The 12,686-nt window shown below is 37.8% G+C and overlaps 1 protein-coding gene across 5 annotated transcripts in view; it reads left to right on the forward strand.

The window, feature by feature from the left end:
- SLC4A4 (solute carrier family 4 member 4) overlaps positions 1-12,686 on the forward strand; it is a 360,563-nt gene that overhangs the window by 134,895 nt on the left and 212,982 nt on the right. For all 5 annotated transcript variants that reach the window (XM_060654905.3, XM_078446043.2, XM_078446044.2 and 2 more), the window contains exon 4: positions 4,408-4,543. In XM_060654905.3, coding sequence (XP_060510888.1) covers positions 4,408-4,543 — 136 coding nt within the window. The remainder of the gene's footprint in view (positions 1-4,407; positions 4,544-12,686) is intronic.

Here is a 12,686-nt window from a genome sequence, read left to right on the forward strand (position 1 = left end):
GCCTGCTTCCGATTCTGTGTCTCCCTCTCTCTCTCTCTCTGCCCCTCCCCTGTTCATGCTCTATCTCTCTCTGTCTCAAAAATAAATAAACGTTAAAAAAAAAAAAGTTACGGGGAAAAAATGAATTCCTGACATCCTTCATTAGGGAGACTCTCATTCTGCATATCTTTATGTTCAGAATGATGTTAGAAATGGGGAAGGGTATTTGCTGGCTACAGAGCATGCCCTTCCCACAGGTCTGTATTCGCAGTACAATTGCTGTGGCCTCTTCTAATTTCTGGGGAACCTTAGGGGAGCAACTGAGGAAAGAAACTTACTGGAGTATCAAGCGAGTTTATGACACAAGATTTTGGAATTTTATCCCAAAGGGGATTGTTATACTGGTCGTTCAGAAGCTGTGCTTAGTACATGAGACAAGTTACACATGAGACCCAGAGAGTGCGAACTGGTAGTAATGTCACAGCCTTCTTCCATTCCAGTGTGTGGAAGCCACAGCTAAGTCTGTCTGATAAGCAGTGAGTTGTGCTTTCCTCATTTGAGGATCCTGGATCTCAGAGTACTGCTCCTTGGATCAGAGCTGAGCAGAGATATGTGCTGTGGCTCTGCAGGTAGAGTCTCTTTTCTAATGAGGAGAAAGATTTATTCTTCTCTGTTAGAGGTGGGGACTAACATCACGTTTTTAGAAATGAACAAAAAAATTGATCCTCTAAATGTACAATTTTTCCTTTCCAAAAGCTAGTTCTACCTCGGCAATCTTTGATGTTGAACGTTGATGAAAAGTCCATCAAATCTCTGATTGTCTGTTTCAGAACCACTATTGTATAACCACATTTTTAGTAGTCTGAAGTCTTAGACAGATTCCAAATTGTACTCATCATTTCTTACCCACCCCCATCATTTCTTTCATGACTTCCATGATTCTCTAGAATGATTACACTTTCCATTTCTTGGTTGGAAAGGCATTGCAAGTCTTTTTGCGTAAAAGTTCTGGAACTTTTATTTTTTGTTTCTCACAGAGATGTTAAGAAATTTCACAGTCATTTTTTCTCTAATTACTGAAATTAAATATATTGTATCTTATATTAATATATATTCAATTATCTTATTTGAATGTTCCGCAAACACAGAACAGTCTGCAGATATATTTTTTTTGGTTTATGTACTAATTTATTCATTCATTTAAGCAATTAATTATTCACTGAACAATTAATTAGTTAATGTTTGCATCCCTTTCTAGAGATGTAAACTTGATAAGAACAAGGATCTTGTCAAGTTTTTTCCTTTATCTTCAGAGCCTGAAACTAAGCCTATTTAGAGCAAAGACAGTACTCCATAAATACTGCTGAATGAATGCATGAATGAATTGTGCACACTGCAGAACAGATAGAAAAGTGAAAGGAAGAAAATAGAAGCCCTAGAAATAAACTGTATAACATTTAAAAGTTGTATATATAGGCCGTCCTTGCTTTGCGTGGTAGTGCGAGGCCATAAATATGACTATTCAAGCTGAAGTTAATGCAAAACAATCCTAATAATCAATGAGAAAAGCTACTATTTTTCTTTGACCTTTAAAAAATTTTGCCGTGTCATTGAAATCTTTCTTGCTGTTTGTTATAAAGATACAGGAAAATGAAAAAAAAATAGTAAAACTAATATTTAGCACACTCTAAATCATCAGAAGCATTGAGATTAAAGTGTTTTGTTTCTTCTTAAAATCTTCTCAGAAGTAGTTTGAATAGACTTGCCTTCGTCCCATTGTACAACGTATGATATGAAGCAAGCATCTTTTCTGTTCCCAACCAAATTGCATACTCCTCTCTAAGTTTGGATCCGCTTTCAACATTTTCTCCTTTTTGCTTTCCATGTCAAGAAATGTCTCTGAGAGTTCCTTTAATGTGAGTTTTTTTTTTTTTAATGTGTGTGGGTTTTTTGTTTGTTTTCTGTTTTGCTAGCATCACTTCCTCTGGGACATCTTTATTGTTTTGGTTCAGCCACTTTCGTTATTTACATTGTGAAGTTTGTGTGCTGCGCTGTGCGCCTTTTGACTGTGTGTCTAGATTCTCTCACATGGCGATTGGCGGCATTGTCAACCTCCCCATGAGCAGCGTTCTGTCTTCTGTAACGCCTTTTACATTTGACACAGATTTCATTTCTACCATATCACTTTTTGTCTGTACTCGACTTTCATCTCTTTTGGCTACTTCCCTCTTTTGGTTATTTATATTATATGAATTTATCATTGAAAGATAGGAAGGCAATGCAGATACACACTTTGCTGCCTGTATATGAACTGGGTACCAGATGGCCAGTGACCAATCACTGACAGACTTTGCAAAAAGCATTATGATTGGTCACTGATCATGATGTATATATGTTATTTACATAGTAACTTATGGACTGAAGAGCTTGCAGTGAAATTCGTCCTTTGTGCAATTACTCACAGTTAATACACTATGATAACTGAAATTTGAACTGTATTATTGGGGGACTGGTGTTCTTTAACTAAATGGTGGCGCCTGGAATTCACACACACTGGAACCATGCAGAGTGAGGGCTCTCTCAACTCCAGACTTTATTTTGTGGATATGTGTGTATTTTTTTCTTTACTAAAGTGGAATCACTTTATTTGCATGATTTTGCAGTTTTATTTTTCATTTAATCTTGTATATATGTCAAAAAATAATCTTGACTTCATGTTTTATAACTACATGGTAATTTATTGGATAGTTGTAATACAGTTTATTTAACCAATCCTTTTTGGACATTTAGGCTTTTATTTTTCACAGTTATCAACAATGTTGCAGTGGATACCTCAGTCTTTGAGATAACAACTATTACTTGGAATGAATGTCTTTTTAGTGGTAGCATTACTGGCTCACATGATATATATACTTTTAAAACATTTTCATATCCTTTTAAATTTCCCTTGAGAGAGATATTCCCATTTAGGCTTCTACCAGTGACATAAACTGAGAGGTGCTGGTGTACATGTTCTAAATCTCTGGCAACATTGGGATGATCATTTTTGAAAATATTTGCCATTTTCATAGGTAAAACATGTATTCTATTCTGTTCTATTCTATTCTATTCTATTCTATTCTATTCTATTCTATTCTATTCTATTTTGAGAGAGAGAGCATGCAGGGGAGGGGCAGAGAGAGAGAGGGAGAGAGAGAGAATCCCAAGCAGGCTCTGTACTGACAGCGTGGAGCCCGATGTGGGGCTTGATCACGACCGTGAAATCATGACCTGAACCAAAATCAAGAATTGGATGCTTAACTGACTGAGCCACCCAGACACCTCATTATTTTAATAATTAGTTTTGATGACTAGTTAGGTTGAATATTTTTCATGAGTTTATTTGTAGTATTTTTTGATCTGTGGCATTGCATCCTGTCCTATTATAGTAGTTTTCAGATGGTAAGAATTTTCTTTTTTTATTGAGTACATATATTTCTGCAATCGTGTGTGTGTGTGTGTGTGTGTGCATACACACATATGTATCTGTGTACCTGGACTACATTCACATGGATATACCATTCTTGGCTTTACCCAGGGATTTTAAAGAGTATCTCTGTGCCTTAGTTTTGTAATATGGCCATCAGTTTTCAGATGTTTTCCTTAAAAAAAAAAAAAAGGGAAAATTAACCACAACCTGAGGGAAGTTCTAGTTAATTTTTTGTTACAAGATTTTCAGGAGATAGGGTCAAAAGGAGCTAGTAGGGCATTCAATTATGTGCTTGAGTGTGTCAGAAAGGTTTTTTTCCTCAGGTGTACAATAGTTTACTTGGGCTTGTTTTTCAAGTGTATTGAAGTGTGACTAAACATTTTTGGGTACTGCCATTATGTAAAGAAGAGGCCCCATCTTGTTAAATATTCCCTCATCAACTTTGCACTTAGCAAGTTACGGGCAGCGAGGATCCTGTGAGGGCATGAGCTTTAGGCATTGGACAGAGGGCGGGTGGGTGGGAGGCAAGGGCCTGGGGTAACTCAGGATTGGAGTGCTCTGTTGCCCCCTCCCATTGCTGTAGAAGAAGTGATTGGCTCAGGCTGGTTTCTGTCTACTAATTTTGGATGGGTCATAAGTGGGGAAGGAGGGAAGGTCATGTGGTTGGACCTCAGCTCATCTGAGGGCTAAAGGTTCTTTGTGACACTCCACACAGAACCGGAGCCCTGTCCTGGAGAGCGGTGGCGAGCTGAGATACAGCTTAGGACTGAAGGAACAGAGAAGGGCTTTGAGTTCTTTCTGTCTTTAGGTTGGGGATAAGGGAGGCCCAGCAAGGAGGATGTCCACGGAAAACATGGCTGGGAAGTCCAATAGCCTTGGGGACAGAGGAAGAGCTCGAAGCTACACTTTCCTCAGGGTTGTCCAGCCAGTGTTTAACCGCAGTATTTTCACTTCCGCAGTCTCTCCTGCTGCAGAACGTATCCGATTCATCTTGGGTGAGGAGGATGACAGCCCCGCACCCCCTCAACTCTTCACCGAACTGGATGAGCTGCTGGCCGTGGATGGGCAGGAGATGGAGTGGAAGGAGACAGCGAGGTGAGGCATGGCTGGCTGTGCACTGCTGACCTGGGGAATCAAATGCAGGGCAAGATTGTTGTCCGTGAGCATCTTTCTCTCTCCTTCACACTTTGAATAACTGATGAGCATCATGTTGGCTGGGTTAAGGAATGAAAGGATTCTTTTAATTCTCTTTTGTATTGATGTGGATGCAGGACACCCTTTATTTCACTGCTGGAACATTGTTTCATTGATTCGTGTTGTAACAGTTTTAACCTTTATAAGGAATTAGAAGTAAACCTCCATTCGTATGCTGTTTAATAGTAAAATGTCTTAGATAAACTCAAGCACCCTAACATGATAGGCTAGAGATATGTGTCCACAGTCTCCACATGCCAGGGTATCTTGTGAAATCATGTCTGATTTTTTTGTCCATTCCCAGTTAGGAGGGAGGGTGCAAAGACAATGACTGTTTATCCACAAACTTGCCATTATTCCAAGTGAAAATATATTATCTTTTAAGTATCCAACAAAAAGCCAAGTAGAACGTTCACTTGAATTGGAAGTTTAGAGACCTGAGTTCAATTTCAGATTTCTCACCTGTTAGCTGCCGAGTACGCAGTTTCTCAGAACTTTGATTTCATCATCAATAAAATGATCTACTACATATAATATATATGAACGCAATATAAGATAGATAATATATGTAAGTGTAATACTACTTAATATTTGTCTAATTATAGCATGGATATTTATATACATGTCTATATGCGTGTATACATATGGAAATACTTTGTAAATTGTTAAGCACTACCGATACATCTAAGGCTTCATTTGTCTCATGATAATAGAGCTTTACTTTCTTTCTGGATGTAGACTCCGTTATATACTCCACGCTGTAATTCTAGGATATACAGCAATTATATAATATAAAAACTTAGATATAATGTAGTTATTGGTCTCTCACTGTCATAGTCACATGGAGATTCAATATATTTCACTTTCACAAGAAAAATATTGTTAAGACACGCCTTTTATAGTCTGTAATTTAATTCAAATCAGTTAACTTCAGCCCGTGTTTTTTTGAATGCATAGTATATGTCAGGCACTCATGAAGTACTGGGAAAAAAGAAGTGAGCAAAAGAAGCTCACACATAGGTCACTGTATCTTACTGAAGAGTCTCAAGTGTGTTCAGTATAATCAGAAGTGAGGCAAGTCAAATCATTATCATGGCTTTGGGTTTAAAAAAAAGCAAAATAAGTGAAAGTCTTCAACAGATGTAGATGGAAAAGAGATTTATGTCTGCTGTTCTGGTTCTTGTTAGGTCATTCTAGAACCAGAAAGAAATATATTTTTTATCATCTACGATCAGTAAAAGTTGATGAGATATAAAGAACCACTAACCCAATAGTCTTTCCTTTACTGGATGAGGTTCTTTTGGGTGTTAAAGGAAGAACATTTATTTTCTGGGGTCTGCACCCAATATGGGGCTAGAACTCATGACCCCAAGATCTAGAGTCCCATGCTCTTCTGACTGAGCCAGCCAGGCACCTTATTTCTGGGGCATGTCTTAAAAGCTTCATGCATCATATCATTTGTAATCAAGTGTTCATCAAGTTCATTGGATTTTTTTGGTAATTTTTGTTTAGTTACTGAGACTTGTGCTCTGTAGGTTTATGGATTTATTATTATTTCTGTTGTACTTTTTAAAAAAATTTTTTACATTTATTTTTTGAGAGACATAGAGAGACAGAGCACAAGTTGGGTAGAGAGAGGAGACACCGAATCTGAAGCAGGCTCCAGGCTCTGAGCTGTCAGCACAGAGCCCGACACAGGGCTTGAACTCACAAACTGTGAGATCATGACCTGAGCCAAAGTCGGACGCTTAACCGACTGAGCCACCCAGGCGCTCCTGTTGTAAAGTACTTTTGAATGTCTTCAGCCATTTAGGATTTTTAATAGTAGAAAAGCTTTATAAATTAATTCATTTGATAATGGTAGAGAAGCTTTTATTTCTCACCAAGAATTTCTAGGTAGTTTATCCATGTGGAAACAATCTGCTTTAAAAAAAATTCAGTAGAAAAAAAAAAGTAGAGTAGAATCCATGGATAATCTCTTATCTTCCATAATTTAAACTGTGCTCAGAAAAAAAAAATCATTACATTTTGCTCCTGGCCCTCCTAGTAGCATTAAGGAAAGAGACCTCATCTTAAATATGTTATTTTCCATTTGCTGGATAACTGTCTTTCTAACATACAGACACTTAAAGCAAGTGTGCTTGTTTGCACTCTTCTGTTAATATTTTCTCCTTATTAAAAAACTGCCTGTAGCACATTTCTACTTCTCCACCTCTTACGCTCCCTGTTGAAGCTCTTCATTCTTGGTTTTTCAGGACCTCTTTCCATGATACAGTAACTCTCTCTCATTCCTTTCTCTCAGTACCTATAACCTGGGTATTAAAAGTCCTACATAAAGTACACCTTGGGTTCATAAAACATCCTCCAAAAGAAGGCCTTCAAATTGGAACCTTTTACTAGTATCTCCATTTAATTTTTTCTTTTCCTTCTTTCTAGGAGAAAAAAAAAACCATAGTAAGAATTGTACTGGCGCAGCCTGAATTAAGTGTTGGGGAGATTTTGGTCTAATCTTAGCTTTGGTGCTAATGGGCTACTTAGCTTTGGGCCAGTCATGTACTCATGGAGTCTTCCCGAGCTTGAGTGCCCTGTTCTATCAACTGAGGGTGATACTGCGTTGCACCTCTCTAACTTCATGCATATCTCATAGCTCTATAATTCCATCCCTGTGTGTATACTGGTATAGTCAGTTGTGACCAGAAGAGCTACTGTTATTCTTATTCTCATCTTGAAATTCCTGTGTGAGTACCTATCATAGAGTAGACTTCAGGTGTAGCTTTCTGCTTTTTCTTTCAGTCAAAGACAGGCTCTATTTTATGTGACCTCTGGTCTCAGAAAGGAGGAGGTAACAGTTCACTGTGTAGGTAATTCAACGTTGAGTGAAACGGACATTGTACTTTCATTTAAGATTCTTAAAGATTCACATAATTTTGAATACTTTACCATCTTTAAGGACTTATTTCCTTGACAACACAGGTGTCATTTTTGGGTGATGTCATCAATCCAGGAGAGACTGTACTGCTGGAGAGAATGTGTGGTGGGAGTACACCATGTGTTGTTGGTGGGAGGGGGGTGCTTTCCAGGAAGAAATAGACTCACTCTAGTCTACACTCTATAACTTCTTTACATTTTTTTTAATGTTTATTTTTGAGAGACACACACACAGAGCGCGAATGGAGGAGGGGCAGAGAGAGCAAGGGAGACACAGAATCCGAAGCAGGCTCCAGGCTCTGAGCTGTCAGCACAGCCCAACGTGGGGCTCTAACCAACAAGCTGTGAAATCATGACCTGAGCCGAAGTCAGATGCTTAACTGACTGAGCCACCCAGACGCCTCACTATTGGTTAATTAAATGTAGATATGATATTATTGTTTTCATTTTGTCTTCTTCATTACACCAATTCATCTGAAAGCAGGGACCACCATGTCTGTCTTTCACTACTGTATTCCTAGTGCCTCACTGTGCCTGGCACCATAATAGGTGCTCAGTCATATTTTTTTAAGTGTGATTAGTTGAGAACCGATTGCCTTTAGAAACAACTGTGCTAAATATAATACTTTCTTAGAAATATTACTTGACCAAAGTTGGAGTTCTTTGATGTCATCTCTTTCTGACTGATGAACAGCTGTCTGATGACAGACCCAAGGTACCTAGCACACCATTGATAAAACTCAGAAGAGGACCTATGTTTGAAGTTTCAAACTAATTCATCAATATGCTGATGCCATCTGCCTTAAGTTCTCTAGCCCAGATTCTTTCCTTATATGACTGAAAACAAATAATTGGATGGCTAATCCCCTTCTCAAAATATCATGTCTAATATTGAGCTGCTAATCTTCCTGCCTCAGATCTGCTTCTCCTACAGAGTTTTGCACTGCAGTGAACAACTCCATTCTTCTAGTTACTCAAGCCAGAAACATTGGAGTTTTCCTTCTGTCTTTCTCTACACCCCTTACTTGATCCGTTGGCAACTCCTATTAATTTTACCCTCAAAGATATCGAGATACTCAGAATCTCACCACATCTCACATTCAGCACTGCCACAACCCAGGTCCCAGCCACCATCATTTCTCATCTAGATTACTGCACATGCTTCCTAATTAGTCCATCTCTTTGCACCTGGCCTTATCTCCCTCATGAACAATCCACAATGATATCTTTGACCTCATCTCCTGCTTCTCTCCCCTGTTCACTCACTGTCCAGTCATGTTCCTGTGTCAGGGACATCACACTTGCTGTTCTCTCTGTCTGAAGTGCTCACCTTGCTGCAACCCCAGTTATCTACATGGCTCATTTCCCCTCCTCCTTCAGGTATTTATTCAAATATCATCTCAGTGGCTACCCCATCTAAAGTTGAAACCTTCCCCCAACACTCCATAACCTCCATCCTCTGTTATTTTGTCCTTGGCACTTACCACCATTTAGCATATTGCATATCTTATTATTTTCTCTTCCCAATAAAATTAAAGTTCCACGAGGGCAGGAATTTTTTGTTTTTTTTGTTCACCACTATATTTCTAGTCTACAACTACCTGGGATACTATCCATAGTCAAGAAATATGTTCTAACAGAATGAAGGAATGGAGAAATAGTACCTTGATTCTTAGTAGTCCGCTCCACCCAGATCCTGTTGGGAGGCTGGAAGGTGATTGTACCTCCAGAAATGATTCAGATTTTTAGTAATCTTTAGTTCTTGGAACATTCTCTGCTTCAGAATGTTTTTGCAGTAATTTCTGACCACCATTTATGATGTCCAGTTTCCAGATGTGATAGGAGATTTTCCTCCATTAAAAGCTCTCAAATGTCTCAGACTAATAAAAGTTTAGTATTTAGAAGGGATTCATTTTATATGTGAAAATGTTCTATGAATATTTTTCTGGCTGACTTATAAAATTGAGATCTTTGCCTTCTGTGGAGACCCCAATTCATAGACTTATTTTATTCCATAGAGAACTAACCCACTAGACTTCTCTAGCTTAATGCAGTTTCTACTGTGAGCCCATACACTCAGAAAACACAATACTATCCTTTGTAATGCTCTATACTTTTTAGTTGGCTAATGATTGGATTTGACCAAAAATATCCTATATGGATTCCCAGCACTACAGCATATTCAATATTAGTCAGGAAGTTCAGGTTAAGCTCTGTGTCTCAGAAAATAATGAGAATGGTTTCAGTAGTAGGAAAATTATCCCAATTTAACTTCTGGAAGGCACAGTAGCCACAAGGGAAGTCTTTCTTTATATGAAGTTTGAAGCACAGCCAACTCTTCCACCCTCTTTTTTTTTTTTTTTTAACATCTTTCCCCTACTTTTCCCTTTCTTAAAAATTAAAACTTTGAATTTTTACTGGTTCTTCTAACATAGAGCACAAATGAAGACTGTGCAAAGGATAGAATGATTAGACCTGAGAAATTGTATATGACCAGTGGAATGCAGAGAATACTCTTTTTTGAAGGGTATTCGTGTATTCCTGAGTGTTAGGTCATTCGAGTACTGACCTTTAGTAATATGGCAGTAATTAGAATGGATTATTTGGTATTAGTGAAGAAGCCTATGCTCATTATTAAGACTTTCAAGGTGGCTAGGCATAAGCTAATAGGTTCATGATACAAACTGGCAAAATAATAAGCCATGGTCTAGCTTTGGTGTTGGCCCAAAGCCAGGAAGAAGAGCTACTGCTATCTCCTACCACCCCAAGTTCTTTCTTTCTTTTAAATATTTATTTGTGTGTGTGTGTGTGTGTGTGTGTGTGAGAGAGAGAGAGAGAGAGAGAGAGAGAGAGAGAGAGAGAGAGAACAAACATGTTTTCGAGGGGGAGCAGGAGGGGAAGGATCAGAGAGAGAGGGAGACAGAGGATCTAAAGCAAGCTCTGCACTAACAGCAGAGAGCCCGACATAGGGTTTGAACTCACAAATGTGAGATCATGACCTGAGCCAAAGCTGGATGCTTAACCAACTGAGCCACCCAGGCACCCCTCACATTCTTTATTTCTTTGAGACAATGACGTCTCTGCAAAAATGGTTATTGGCTTTCAGTTTTCCTTCAGGGAATATTCATATGGGTAATGTTGGACTTCACTGTTATGAGAATATATGTTAAAGACCAGTCTCCCAGTGTGATTCAGTTTTTGCTGCCAAACCTGGGTAAAAAGGAAAGCCATCACAAGTTTCAACAAGAAAGCCAGCCAACAGAGGAAAAGGGTATTGATGTTTTACTTCCAGTGGGACAGCACAAATGAACACCCATTTGTGTTTCTACTTGGCATACTGACCCAGTCTATCTTTGGAAAACCTGATTATAGGGCATGGCCATCAAGCATAGATATGTGCACTTACCATGTGGGTGTGGAGAGAGACTGCTCTCTTCCCAGTATATACTGACTTCTCTGTCTTTTCTCTACTGGATTACTTTGGAACATTCCATTTCAGAACAAGTTTATTTCTTCTGTAACAAGAAGGCTGAAGGAAAAGGAATATAATCATCTATGTAATTGTAGTTACATACACTGTTTTGCAGTAACTTTCACAGTTGATCTAGAAATTTAAGAGGTCTCCTTAAAAACATAATTTATCCCAGATACACACTAGCCTTGGCTTCTTTGGTGTAATGAGGCACTTATTAGTTAGCAAGAAATTTATTATTTTAATAGTCTTATATAGTTGGATTATATTCTAGGGCAAAGGTCACATCTATTTTCCACTGTTAAATTGGCATGCATGTAAGTTAGAGGTCTTGTCTTTTCTTAATTACATTTAATCATATGATTGGAAAGTTGCAAAATTCAGTGAGTCCCAGTGGGCCTTCTCTTTTCTTCAATAAACGAGAGAGATACTGTTTGGTTGGCAGTCACTCAAAGTACATTCAACTGAGTGTACTTTCTCCTCCTCCTTCTTCTTCATCTTCTTCATCTTCTTCATCTTCTTTCTCTTCCAACCTTGGAATAAATAAACTTTACCTAAGAAACTCTTCCTGCAAGGTTACAACAGTTTTGTAATTGCAAGCATTTAAAAATCTAACTTCTGAAATAAATTTTCCTATAACATGTCAAGTACCAAGACAAAAGGAAAAGTAGGAAACTTTATTGCAAATATATTGTTATGCACAGTTACTATGAAGGGTGGATAGTAGCTTATAGTACATTTTATAATAAAAATGTCTGTTTTTTAAAAAAATGTAATTACATGGTTCTGGGACACCTTAACAAATTCATTGGCATTCGGATAGGCTGAACTTTGGCACCTTTGCCTTAGCCTTTTCTTTAATGGGTTCTGATTTGAATTGAGTAGTTTTCAGTTTTTTTTTTTTTCAAATTTGTCCTTGATAATGTGAAGAGGATAGACATAGCATGTGTAGTTTCTGGAATGAAACTATATGCGAACAATCTGTTTAAATGGGCAAACTATTATTTATGTCTGAAGGCATATGTTGGAAATATACTCGATTCCTTGAACAATCAGAACAATAGATTTTGAAGGAATTTAATAGTCATTATCCTAGAGTTTCCCTTATGTCCTTAGCTATGCTATGATATGACATCATCACGGCATTTAATATTTACTGAACTCAAAGTGGAATAGAAGCTAAACTGAACTATGAGATCATACTTATCCCTTAGGAACATAGATTCTAGGGAACTGGCTAGTTTTGAGATTTTACATTTTCATTCATTTGTGATTAAATCTTGACCTAAAGGGCTGGTGTATTCCGGGAGGGTGACTAATGCTATTCCATAAATCCCAGCTGGTTGGGATTTATGATTCTAAATGTACTTTTAAAACTTGTTTAAAGTCATATTTAAGTCTAATCAGGTGACCTACAATACAAACTGTGGAGAGGAGTGAAATAACAGATTGGTCACAAAAGAGTGCATGGGTTTTGATCCTTTTTTTGTTTGTTTGTTTTAAGAAATTTTTATTAAACTTATATCATCCATTTCTCCTATCCTTCACTTCCCACCTCTGACAACTCCCAATCTATTGTCTGTATTTATGAGCTTGGTTATTTATATTTATATTTATTTATATTTATATATTTATGATTCTACA

The sequence above is a fragment of the Panthera onca genome, chromosome B1 (assembly GCF_046562875.1).
Source record: "Panthera onca isolate mPanOnc1 chromosome B1, mPanOnc1 haplotype 2, whole genome shotgun sequence".
Taxonomy (NCBI): domain Eukaryota; kingdom Metazoa; phylum Chordata; class Mammalia; order Carnivora; family Felidae; genus Panthera; species Panthera onca.